Genomic DNA, 14,002 nt, shown 5'->3' with positions numbered 1-14,002 from the left:
ACCGCCGCCGCTGCCACTAACTCCGCCGACCACTACCGCTGCTGCCACCTCCAGCAGCCACAGGAAGCTTCACGGCGATCTACATGTGTGATGGAATGTTGGGCTGCTTGGTAGCTGCCTGCTGTCACTTCCGCACAGCCCAGTTGTCGATCCAGCACCGTCTACCGCCCACTGCCACCTCTAGCCACCGCTCCTTCACGTGCCACCCGAAGTTTCACGGCAATCTACTTACTGCCACCTCCCCAAAGCCCAGCTTGCTTGTTCAACAGCTTCGATCTCTCAAAGGATAATTTCAGAAAAAAAATTACGTAACCTTTAAAATCGAGAAAAACTTTTAAGTGACCTATGATTTCTGATTCCGGATTCGATGCCAAAATTGATGACATTTACCGACATTTCAGAATCAAGAAAAATTTCGAAATCCAGAAAACCTCAAACCAAATACGTTTATCTTGGATTACCATAAGCGAATAACCTTTGTTATACATGATACAGATGAACTAAACACGCCATCAGAATAGAGTTTCATTATAGTTAGGTTGCACCTCAAGATCATTTTCTAGTGTAGGCTCATAGACAGTCGTCGTGCACATCACATGGGTAGGCGAAGAGCCATCCCATTTGGGGGTTTTACTAGTGGTACACTACAATAACCAAAAAAAAAAAACCCTAAACCAGCGAAGGAATATTACCAGGTAGATTACATCAATAACCAGTGATATTAGTAAAAAAAGAAAAGATGACAAGTCAAAGAATCAGAGACGAAAAAATGATGGCAACCTAAAAAAAAAAACAGTTTACATTCTTGCATATAGCTAGTGTCAATACTGAATCGTGTGTAATGGAAGTAACAGAACAAAAAACAAAACCATGAAGCTGACATGTTTCACTTTCTGTAATAATAATTCCAGCAGCTATGATTGCTGCCTAATATAACTGTTTCTTTGGAGAACTGTAAGTACTTCACTACATGGTCACTAATAAGAGCCCAATTACACGCGTAGCACCAGTTTCTTAAGGTGGATCACTTGGATCACATGTTCTTCCTATTTGCTTTAACCGACCTGTGGTAAAAATCAGGAACCTAAACCTGCAAATCTACTTTAAGCTAATTCATGAAAAATAGGCCTCGTTAAGCTTTTGCATATGCATATGCTACGATAGATATGCATGGCAAAAATTAAAAACCTCCAATGGAAGCAATCTATGCTGAATAAGAGTTGGAAGAATGAGCATATATATATATATATGCTGAATCTGAGTGATAATGAGCACAGTATTGTATTATAGAAAAATTCAAATGCCGAAGGGTTACTAACTAATCTGCTGAATAATGTTCATGCTTGTAACTAATAAAAATGGGCAAAAACTCAAAACAAGAATCAAATACAGCATATCATCCTAGTTCAAATGCAGAAAATAAGTTCAACTAATTCTGTGAATGTTTCATGCTTTTAAGAATTTAAAATGCAGAAAATTTCCAAAGATCAAATACAGAGAAATATTTTCTTAAAACTGTTCAATGTTTCAGAGATAGTGCACAAAGCTCCATAGGATAACAAAGCCAGAAGAAAACTTGCTTATAAAAAGGGAGGTAGTTGGATCACATAAACCAAATACTGAATTATTGCACCTGCAACTCCATCATGCTCAGCAACTCGATAAATGGTTGTGGAACAAACGAATGTAAGCAATCACAAAGTGAGCTTTTGATGCTGATCAACAGCATATGTATGTTCCACTAGCAAAAAAATGGCTAACCTCATTGAAGTTTGCAATGCCATCCGAAACTGGTCTCAGAGATATGCCTGACAGCGTTGTAGCTCCTTCAACAGAGAACTTCACCATCCCGACAACTTCAAGTTCACCTTCTGCCGAATCCTGATCGACTGGCATTCTTGCTCTCAACCGGCCTGGAGCACCCTTGGGAGGGATATCAGGGATGTGCCACCTGATCTCCCTCTCTGCACGGATTGCCTTTGGCGCTACCTCAAGCAGCGTCGGCTCTACAGGAAGCTTCAAGGTAAACGTTACGTTGGTCAATGGCGTGAGCAACGATGGGTTGGATACATATTGTATCATTGCTCTGAGAAGTTTTCCAGTGTGGCGCTTCACAAGGCGAATCCTCAGTGGTATTGGGGTCGATCGAGGCTGCAAGCTATATAGAAGAAGAGGAATGGGTTCTTCCATGGATGGAGTTCTGACGTGAAACAACCCGTTCTCGAGGCTGCTTATACGAGAACTTTGCAGCGCAGCCCTCTTGATGCAGGATGTGCCTTCGAGTCGGAAAGAGAACTCTGTCTCCTTCCCAGAAGCCTTTTTCGGTGGCAGTGTTCGGAGAAAGATGGTGCCTTTCAAGCCCACACGAGAAAGAAGAGACTCCTTGAACTCGACGTTGATTTCCTCAGCGATGTACATCTCGGGGCTAGTCATCTCCTTTGTCTTCGTTACCAATAGATTCTCGAGTGGCGTGCCGGCTCCTGCTGCGGCAGCGGTGGCAGCTGCAGGGCTCGCACCGGTGGCGAGCAGTTCGAGACCTGTGAGACCCTCGGTTTGGGGTTTCTTCTTTGTGGTTGTGATGAACTCTGAGGCGTCAAGCCCACCGCCGAAGGGGGTGTTCCCTTCGATTCCTTCGAACGCTTCCGAAAGGGAGGCCTCCTCGTTGCCAAACTCTATCCCTCCGTATTCGCCTTCAAATCCTTCCACGCCGATGAACGTGGGCTTCGTGGCTTCGGCCGGAGGAAGCGCCGTGACCTCGAGGCCTGCCAGGGCGAGAGTTGGATCCGCAGTGCTGGCGGCCAGATCTTTGTTCTTCTTGAAGCCTCCGACGAGGGCCTCGTCGGGTTTATCGACGCGATCGCTAGCCGCGAAGGGGTCCTTCTGCTCGGGAGTGGCCTCCTCCGGCTGGTCCTTCTGATCCTCCGGTAGAGAGGGAACGGCAGGGGCGATGGTGGCTGCGACCTCGTCACCAGCAGCAATGGTCTCGGTGGGGAGCTCGAAGGAGGCAGAAGAAAAAGCGTCGAGGTTGGCACGACGCTCGGTAGCGAGAGACTCCGCACCGCCAGCCCAAGAATCAGCACCACGGACGCGGTTATCCGCCTCGACGGCGGTATGGACCATCTTGGCGATGTTGTCGCCATGGATGGAGGAGAGGATGTAAGCGAGACGGACGCTTCCAACGCCGCGGAGAAGGATGTCTAGGGCCATGTACACCTCGGGGTACTTGCGGTGAAGCTTCTCTGGGGTGACGTCGACGCCGCGACAGGCAGCGACGACGACGGAGACGGCCTGGTTGACGGTGTTGATGCACTCAAAGAGGTTGGAGTGGTGGTCAGCGGTGGTGATGCCGAGGACATATACGGAGTTGACGAGGCGATAGACAACGCGGTACTTGCTCTCGACGCCGACGACGAGCTGGCCGCCGGAGGCTGCGAGGGGGTCGTCGCCCAGAGAGGAGTCAAGGTCATCGGTAGAGGAGGAAAGTGAGGTGGCCGCGGCGGCGGCGGAGGATGAGGAAGGGGGATGGCCACGGGCGGGGCCAGCGGTGGAGGAGAGGGAGAAGCGAGCCTGGCGGAAGGCGGAGAGGGCAGCCAGAGCACGGGCGGGAGGGAACCACTCGCGAGTTTGGAGGAGGATGTCGGGGCCATTCGCAGGCTGCAGGGATATGGCGAGGCACGCCATGGGAAATCCTCAGATCAAGCAAATCCTCGGTAGAGATCGGATCGGGGTCGGCGGTGGCGGAGGAGGATGGCCGGCTCGCAGATCTCAGATCTGGAACTGATGGATTGGGGATTGGAATGGGAAGAGAAAGACTATGCGAGCAATTAGCCGTACAGGGACCCCCCGCATAGGAGCGTGACATGCGAGAACATACTTGAGCCCAATTTGACCAGCAAACTAATTTATTTATTTATGCAAACTATAAAAAATCTTCTTATAATTTAGTTAAGGAATAAGTTAATCTGATAAATAGAATTTATCTTCATTTTTATATATAAATAAACTGTATTTGTATATATCAGAATAAAAAATTTAAAGATAAAAATTAAAAAACATATATTCTTTTATCAATATTTCACTTTCAAATTTTATGCTCCTCATTCATAAAATATAAATCAACGATATTTAATTATATTGTTTTTATAAAATAACTCTAAAATGATAAATATAAAATTATAGGTGAGATATTATTTTGGTAATTTTAAAAAGAAAGTAATAATTTTTCTATCAAGATAAAATCATAATGACGAGCACAAGTCAATATGCGATATGATCAGTGTATTAAAATTAGAGGGTTATAAAATGAATCCATCCAAATCGATTAGGAAAAAAAATTAAATTTGAATTGGAAATTTTTGAATTTGAGTCAGATTTAGGTTCAAGAAACTTTGGATTTGGATTGGATCATATCTGTGTTCAGATTGATTCTACCTTAATTTAGGATTTAATCACTTAATAGATATTTTTTTATTATTAATTTTTTTACTTTAAAATTAAAATAATTTTAATTAAAATGATTTTATGTATAATAATATTAATGTTAATATGATAATAATAAATATTGATATAAAAAGAAAAAATTATACTAAAAATAGAAAAAAAATATTATTTTGAACTGAGTTTTTGGATTATTTGGTCGGATTCAAATTCAGATTTAAGGATTTCAAATTGAATTCGAATTTAGATTAGGGTTTAAAAAAAAATTCAATCCAATTCAAACTAGATCCGAACTAGAACTAATCCATCTGAATTGACAATCCTATTAAAAACTAGACTGACTGGGTTCAATCATGAATGGGCCAATCAACCGGTTCAATTCTAGGCAAATTTCGAGTTTATCAAAAGCCTAGTTAAACCAAACAAACCTGCTAAACAATTCGAACCTGATCGAGACGAATGCTAGCCATTTTTTCACAAAAATGTCCAAAACATTCCGTAGTCTGGGAAAACAAAAACAGCAACTTTAAGAATAATTCTTACCCTGCCATCAAGATCTACGCAAGGTTGTATCATCATATATGCATATATCTTTCAAGAATGCCAGTTGCAAGATCGTTTGACAAAGAAAATGTTGTTTGTGGTTCCATTAAAATGCACTATCAGTCTGCGCCGTAAAAGAAAGGGAGATAAGAAGTTAAACATTTCATGACCTTGCGGAACCAAGAGGTGTTTGCAGCTGGATCAGCAACTTTTGGCGCAACCTCCCGAGCAATTGCAAGCTCAGCTTCGAGATCCTGATTCTGTCTCATCAGCTGTAGACAGAAAAAGGACAACAAACATATAAGATAGTTAGAGCAACTATTAGTCCCAAAAAAAAGTTAGAAACATTACCTCGATATTCAGGATCCTGAATCTTTCAACTGTTTGTTCGAATTCCGAAATTATCTTGTCTCTTACTACTTCAATTGCTGCTTCAAGTTCTTCATCGGTTTCAGGAACGAAAATGAGGCCCTCCTGTTTAAACAACTGTTCCAACATGTCAATGTCTTCCTCAGTGAGATTCTCCCTCAGCTGCACAAGATGAGTTAAACATAAAAAAGAATTTCAACAGATAGGAAGGCTGAAGAGTATTTCCTTTTATAAATGACCTTGTCCAAGAGTGTTTTGTCTTTAGACATTGGAGTTTCGCAGTCGATAATTTGATCCACCTTATTGAATAATGTTATTGCATTTGTATACACTTGATTTTGACAATCGATAATCTGCTCGGTCTCATCTTTTGAGTCTATACTGTTGGTTTTTGGTGCAGATTTTAATAGCTTTGCCCTGCGGTAAAATAAAGATATTTAGTTTCTTGTTGTAAAAGTGGCATACAAAAATGCTCAGGCATGCCTAGCTCCAAATCGAAGCGTGGAGAGGCTTTCTGAAGCATTTGTCGGGCTAGGAGAACAGCAGCAAAGCAACGCAGTTCTGGAGTTTCCACCCTGCAATGAAAAGATAAAAATGAGCGCAATTGCAATTGATTTCCCAATTATGAAACAGAAACTGACCAGTGCATCTTGAAGGATCCGGGTGAGTCTGGAATCCCTATATGGAATGTGGTTCACTTTCCCTGTAAGAAGAAAATAGATATAGCTGATCGATCAATCTATTCTAAAGAGCAAAAACCATGGGCTTAGTTCATAAAGCATTTTTTTTGTTTACCGGTTGTCAGTGCATTGATAACGTTTCCTAATGCCGAAAGGGACTTATTTATGCTCTTAGCCTCTTCAAGTACTGTTCCACCAGCACCCGTTTTCTCAGTTTTTTCTGAGCCAGCTAAGTCCACGAGAACCACCTTCCCTATTTTTGACCTGGTATGGCAATTACATTACATGGTAGAAACAACACCTAAGGGGAAATATGAGTAGGGATGTAATATAATATGTTCCTCGGACATCAGGTTTTCTAGTTCTCAATATTTCAGTCAACCTGACACTTGAGTCGTCAACTTGTATTCAACCGCATGAACTCATTGTTGTCCCTCCAAGGGTGGACCTGAAGCAATCTAATATAAATTTGTACAAATTGAAGGTAAAATTTGCAGATTGGTTGACCATATAACTAGGTCAATTTGGAATAGGATCGGCTGCGTCCCACCTCAAGAATTATTATTCTACTAATTATCAAGATCAATCAATTGTGAGCATGAAAATCATCAATCAATTGTCCTTAAACTCCCAACTTATGTCACCCAATTTCCACTAATAGAGTAGGCAAACTCAAGTCAAGTCATGTTTGTCCCAACTGCCAACAATTTGTGGTCGGTTATATAAATTTTATTGCTCGGTTGAGGTCTACACAAGCAATATCTAGCAATATTTTCTCCTAGGCTACCCTTTGCATATTAAAATACCGTGAGATTAAGGCCCTTCGCATCACTTATGGGTGATGACTTAACCTTACGAAAAGTAAGATCCATGTTCATAGTTGTCGACAAATTGTGACTGGTTGACTATGCTTAACACGTAGTCCTCAGCCTTTTCATCTCAGTTTGGAAACAACAATGGCGTTCCTTCACTTAAATTTAAAATAATAAAAAATTTGTGTTTTCTTATCATATACATTCTTACAATATCACCTGCAGATAAGAAAATTTTAATTATTTCAAATACTTTATTTGATTGTATTTATACTAATATTTTATGCATGTGTGACCTAGGCAACTAAAACTTGTAGAACATTCCTATGTAGCCCAATGCAAAAGAAGCGATTGCTGCAAATAATACTACCAACTAATAAAACCACATGTAACTTCAATTTCAAAGGTGAACTTCTAGATCCTAAATTGCTTTAAACAATCAAACCCAAATATCTTAATCAAACAAACCTTGTAAACTGGACGACCCAAAGTGGTCAGGACAAACAAGGTTTGATATTGATTTGATGTATTATTATAGCAAAGCTACAAATTGATGAAAAAAAAAAAGGTTTGAACTTAGAAGAAAGTTGGTTTGAACTCTTGAAGTACTAGAATATATCCTAGAGAGCACAAATCTATTTTCCGTAGAGGTGCATAAGTGAGAGATAATAAACAGGCACAAATTACCTTACATCCGACGCAGATTCTTGTTGAACTGAAAATATGTAGAGAGAATGACTCCTGCTACTTGCCACGTTCATTTCTGCTCAAGTTAAAAGATGCAGAAATCTCAGCTAGAAACATAAAACAGTTGACTGTGAGAATAGAAAAGAAATCCCTCACAAAGCCTCTGTTTCATAAAGTTGAAGGATGCGACAGAGTAATACGTGTCTCGCCAACCGCTCTATTAGAAATTCCACGCTGCGTTATTTTACAAGCGTTAATCAGTTAAAGACAGTGAACTTTACAATAGTCAGTGAAAAAAAGGTGGACTTTGCATTACTTCCAAAATCTTACGTGGAAGCATCGTAAGGCATCCATGGCATTTTTAATCGGCATCTAAAAGCACACACAAGAACATGAAGGTAAATAAAGGAATGTGCCTCTACCATTTGGAACATTTTCAGCACATGTAGCTTACCTCAGTTGCTCCAGAAAGAAATATTCCTTGGCACTTGTTTTCCTTAATTTGTATGTTGTCTTTTGATGCATCAAAAAGATCTCTGACAAATGATACCATGAATTCTGATTTAAATCCTCATAGGACATGGTCATACAAGTGAATATTAACTATTTTTTTTCAGCAAGTTAATTCTTGAAACGTCATCAGATCAGACGAGGAAATCAAACAGTTAAATTGTCCTAAATGCTACCAACCTTATCTTATCCATATATATCTCCACCTGAACAAGTAACAAGAATGATTAAGAAGAACTAATAATGTATGACCAGTCATGATATTAAAATTCTATCAAACTGCTTTTCGCACCATAGTCAACTTGACTGTCCACTTTGTCATTTCACCAAAGGATTTCATGCCTTCAAAAAGTCCATCAACAACTCGTGGAAGAAGACCTTTTTTCTTTTGATCCTCGTCCAAGACACTAGGTCCCTTTAAGATGCGAGGAATATTTATAGTATTAGTAATCATTTTACAATATCTGCATGCACCATATTTATTTCATTAATCATATGAAAAGCTGCATATATCGAAAAGGTTTTTTGCTCTTAACTTCCATAGTGTAAGTCTTTCCAGCTCCAGTCTGCCCATTTACATCCAACAGTTTGAAAAATTAGTAACTCCATGGTTATTACTAAAAAATTTGATATATGAATTTTGAAAAAAAAACAAGCATATAATGTACTTCAAAAAGTCAAACAGCCAGCAATGGTAAGGTCAACTTGAGTGACAAGGTTACAGTCATGGGTAGACATTAGTTATGCAAGAGTAATGCTTGCAGAATGATACTTCCCAGACAGCTCGCTACTGTTTTGCCATGAGATCATGGAGTTCGATGTGTATTGAGGACGTGAAGTTGATCTATAGAGAAGTGTACATATGATGTTCGATTCTTTGATTCTTTCTTAGCTAATCTACGTACCAACTGATGCACAACAATAAGATAAAGTTAGTTCTGTCAAAACTAAGTGAACTTTCGTGTGCAAAGAATATAAGATATGGCTGGTAGGTGTATAGTGAGTACAAGTGAGCTCTGTCAATTGACAAATAACTATGCCAAAAAAGAGTAGCACTACAAATTTGTGTGATGATCAAGGATCCTATATGCTTTGCATGGTTCTTTTCTTACTAAAAGAAACCTTTCCATTCTTACATATTTTCCACGTGATTCATGGATGCACTTGATAGTTTGAGATTCTCCTATGTCACTATTAAGAGAATTGTTGACAATTATTAAGATCATAATCTTGAAACGAATTGGAGATAGAAAAGGATATGTCAGCACATTTTACCTTTTCCTGTTTATATCCCTATGTAACTACCTATTGTCAGTCTAAACATCAAACTTCCTTATAATCACCTGAAGCAATATCAAGCATTCTTTGACCTAAATTCTATATTTTTGAGCACACATTTTTATCACCCAACATTTAAACAATAAAGTAGTAGCAATTGGCAAAGATATGATTTTACACTTATGTTTTCTTGCCAATATATTTTCCTTCGGTATTGTAGTGGTAAAAGTAATCACACAGAAACAGGTATCTAAAATCACAGCTTACCTGGCCATAAATGAGAATCGTACCATTTATTGCATTTAAGGCACCTATATAAAGAGATAATTAATATGTTTCAAAGATGTAAGACTAGACATGATCTTCACTCATGAAGAAATAGGAAATGGATTATCATTTTCTAACAAGAAACATCCATAAGTAAACACAACAAGAAGATAAGTCTTTCTTTCATGTGTGCCCACCTTCAATTATTGGTGTTGCAAGGAAGTCACAGACTTCTACTTGCTCAGAATCTTGATAGAACACCCTGTCAAAGCAAAAGATAACATCTTCCTCCTTCTCATCCTACAAGCAATGCGGTGAAAGATCATGCCAAGTATTATCCAGTGAGGAAGAGCTTCAGCAATTAGTGAGGGCAATAGAACCTTGAATGCAAAAGACTGTGTGTCAAAGGCCTGAATGCGTGTAGATTCATCATGAAGCTTTTCTCACTTGAAATCAACGGTCTAAACCTCACACAAACTGTTATGTGGGCCATCGTTCCAATTTAGTGAGATAAAAGCATTGAAATTCAGCAGCAGACTGCAATAAGACGCAAAGAATTTCAAAGCTGAAGTGATGCACAGATTCTGAATCTTCTGTACGGAAAAAAGAAGCTTGGAGGCATATTTTAGCTGAAAGTGGTGTATACAAATAAATAGAAAAAGGGGCTACATCTGATCCAAAAAAAAAAAAAATTCTAAAAACTTTTGAAAAGTTAGTTAAATCAAAGGCATAACATACCGCAAGTCAATGGGAAACTTCTAAAGAGGGGTGGTATCTATTGGGAAAATTTGAGTGCTAGATTGTAGCCATTCTTGTGACCATGGCAAGCATTGCTCAGTGGTACGGCGTGATAGTTATCATTATGCAACTAAGTTATAGTCAGCTTCTCTAGACAGAATGGTGCACTACTGCGTATTAAAACTACCCCTTTATAAGAGAAATGGGGCAAACCTCTTACAATCTCAACCAACCAAATAGGATGCTCTCAAACAATATCACTCTTCCTAATGTTATGAATCTAGGAAAGAGTAGATTGCCAAGAACTTGAATTGAAGCTTTCAATCTTGATCTAAGCACTTGAAGATTTTGAGCACTTGTTCACAGAAATATTTCTGTGCAACCCTTTAAGTTCAAAGCTCTTCAAGAGCTTACAAAATATCCTCCAGTCAACTGGACAAGCAAATGTTAATATTGGAAGCCAACGATTATGTCACCAATCAACTAGAATTCACCACAAGTTAGAACAACATCCAATCAACTATTTTGCTCGAAGAGAATTATTCTATCTATCCAACAATTGCATTCAGCCGACTGCATGCTCCAATTGATTGCTCAGTTGACTGGATCCTAAGTTATCCCACCTTCACCCATCTTACAACCATCGTAAGCCCACGCAAAGGCCCAAGATCAATCTAGTCAACAAACTACAACTTGGGACAAACAATCGCCAATTAAAGTCTTTACAACCAAACCATTAGATAGCCTACACCTACCTAGCTATCACATAGTGTTCACAATGACGTTTCCCAAGGACAAAATGCTCAAACTTACTTTTACTCATAATCTCTCATAGTTCTCATGCCTTTAGGTCTTCAACCTCCTTAATTCAAGTCGACGAGTCATCTAACACACCAAGATCCTCAAGCTTGCTCTCTATCATCCAACCAATGCACCCACCTAATGTTTGTTCAAACCCGAATGTCATCGCCGTCAGCTTCCCACCAGAGCGGTGCCTCCTTACGTCGCCCTCCGCTTCTGTCCGTCGCTTGCAATTTTCGATTCAAGACAAGGACTAGACAATCAGCAATAAAATCACTCTACCTTGCGCTTCCACCCGCTGCTTCCTCCCAATCTTGAGCGAAAGAAGCCAGAAGATAAAAATTGTATCAGCGTTGTCCTTCGCGAGCTCTCTCCCTCGCGCTCTTCGTCTGAGTAAATAGCAGATCTACAGTTCCGCAGTCCACGCTCCGGCCAATCTTCCGCAGATCGGAGACGTGTACGAGACGAATAAACAAAGACGGTAACAAGTGGGGCACGAGTTCCGATCGTAAACAAAAGAGTCGGAAAAAAACGAGGGGCAATTAATCTAGGGCTTCGATTCGAGGAGGGATCTTACCACGCGAGGAAGGAGATGAAAAGCGAGAGGTTCTATCTCACTCTCTTCGCCGGCGATCGAATGATGCAGGATCTGCTTCCGTTTGCGGGATCAGGTGAAATGGGGCAAGGTCGGTGCTGGTATTTATAGCCGCATTAGTCTTCATCTCGAGAGCGGGAAGGCAAGAACTGCTTCACATCCTTGACAACGGACAAGTGAGTAGAGCGTGAGAAGTACCATTTTTTTTAAAAAAAATTTAAGTTTGATTTTAAAATAAATTTACCATGAGATAAAAGAACAAGACGGTTATCTGAACGTAATTATTTTTGCTAAAAACAAAGAAAGTGAAAAGTGAGTTTGACCGGCTGGAAATACACATATTTTTGATCAAAAATTAAAAGAGTATTTTATTATCATCAAAACACATAATATGAAAATATATTTTAAAAAAAACATTTATTATTTTTTCTCCAATTATCCCTCCACAGTTTCGAAAGGGAATATGATTAAAATTCTTAAGTTGGCATGTGTAATTTTGCAAACGAGTTGACGAATAGTTATCTTTTCTACTTGAAAGATCATATGTCGTGACTCTTGAAAATTGATAGACCCGAGTGTCATTCATACACTATATCACTTCAGTATATTCTTGATGACCCTTGACAATTTATAGGCCCGAGTTCTATCCACACTAGGTCGTACTCATAACCACATCTAATTTTCAAAGTGAACAACCTTTGGAATAATATAAATAAGTTAGTAAAAAATGATTATGCTCTCTCTTATAATATTTTTGTTAATTTGTCACAGGACTAACACGAAGGAGGTAAATTACGAGTGACTATTAGTCCTTCAAATGATGAAGGAGCACATGAGGAAGATATTTATCTCGGTTATATTGAAATTCAAACCTCAAATTTTAAGTTGATAACACTTTATGTGTTAACCACTAAATTCTCTCAAGATAATTGGAATAATATAGATAAAGAAAATAGATAAGATGGATATGTAGCTTACAAAAATAAGGATTGACTCTTACATATGATTGGGTACAAGGAGGGCAGTCTCAAACTTGTCGAAGGATTGCTCAGTTGTTCTTGTGGTGAGAATGGTCATCACATGCTGATTAGGGATGAACTGATATTGGCTCTTCTTTAGAACTTTCTTCCTGCGTTAAACAGTCAAACTTAGAAACAGTGAGAAATGAAAATTTTGATTGCTTAAATGGAGTAAAGTATTGATCTCCCACATAAGTGGAATTAATTTTATGATATTCCATAATATAATATGTTTAATTAAAACTATTATATACATTTAACATATTTAAATGTTTGTCAAATTAAAATACATTCACTTTCACACTTAATTAGCATCTAACTATTATTTCAATTTTTATTCGAATTTTTTATATCCATCTAGACTTATATAGATTTATATTAAATTATTGCACCCTATGAGATTTCTAATTGATTAGAAGATGATAAATTTATTACAATAAAATATAGATCAATTTTCAATATGTTCTTAGGAGAAAACTCGTCTCATCCTTAGTCATTTGATGATCGATTATAAATAATTTCATAATTTATCTTCTTCTATATCACTCCATAACGAAATTTATTTATTTATTTATTTATTATTTTTTATTAGGCATCTAGAGGATTATAAGATATGCTAGTTTTTATTAGATTTGTATATATAATAGTTAAAAAAATTATTATACAATATAGTTTTTAGTTTAATTTATCTAGGAGTCAACTTACATTATAATTAATAGAGAGGCGAGGGATAATTAGGAACTAAATTTAAGGATAAAACGTACCTTTATTTTTTCATAAAATATTGGACTCACTTTTAACTATAATATAAAAAACACTCTTATATTTTGTTTCCAAAAAATTTTATTTATTGTTAATTAATTTTAAATGGTAAATTTGTATAACATTTTCATATTTTATTTGATTTCGAGGACTAAGGGAGAAATTAGACAATAACTAAGGTGTTTGGAAACTTTTTTTTTTCATTCCATTTTTTGCAATCTCCCCCCTCCCCCGTCTAACACACACACCCCCTCCACCTCCCCTCTCTCTCTCTGCCAAAAGACGCATGTAGCCTCTTCTTTATTTTTTTTAATTTTTTTTATTTCATTTAATTCTCATTTAATTTTAATTTTTAATTAATTTTATTTAAAAATAATTCTCATACAATTATATTTTTAATTTTATTTAATTTTATTTTTTAATTAATTAAATTAATTATTTTTTATCAATACTTTATTTTTCAATTTTATATAAATTTTATTTAGCTTTTATTTTTTAATTAAT

General features: G+C 38.0%; 1 protein-coding gene and 1 pseudogene across 1 annotated transcript; both read right to left on the bottom strand.

Moving 5' to 3' along the window:
• Window positions 1-858: 858 nt before the first annotated feature.
• On the bottom strand, window positions 859-3,865 carry LOC121970754. The gene has a single exon (XM_042521664.1). The coding sequence runs from the start codon at window positions 3,679-3,681 to the stop codon at window positions 1,720-1,722; it is 1,962 nt and encodes a 653-aa protein (XP_042377598.1). The 5' UTR covers window positions 3,682-3,865; the 3' UTR covers window positions 859-1,719.
• Window positions 3,866-4,911: 1,046 nt separating this feature from the next.
• On the bottom strand, window positions 4,912-10,076 carry LOC121972692 (annotated as a pseudogene).
• Between the last annotated feature and the right edge of the window lie 3,926 nt (window positions 10,077-14,002).

The sequence above is a fragment of the Zingiber officinale genome, chromosome 4A, assembly GCF_018446385.1.
Source record: "Zingiber officinale cultivar Zhangliang chromosome 4A, Zo_v1.1, whole genome shotgun sequence".
Lineage (NCBI taxonomy): Eukaryota > Viridiplantae > Streptophyta > Magnoliopsida > Zingiberales > Zingiberaceae > Zingiber > Zingiber officinale.
Note: the sequence above shows the minus strand (reverse complement) of the source record. Positions and strands in the feature narration are given on the sequence as shown.

Excerpts from the sequence above, each read along its gene's own strand:
- LOC121970754 (XM_042521664.1), bottom strand. The coding sequence starts at position 3,681 with ATGGCGTGCCTCGCCATATCCCTGCAGCCTGCGAATGGCCCCGACATC.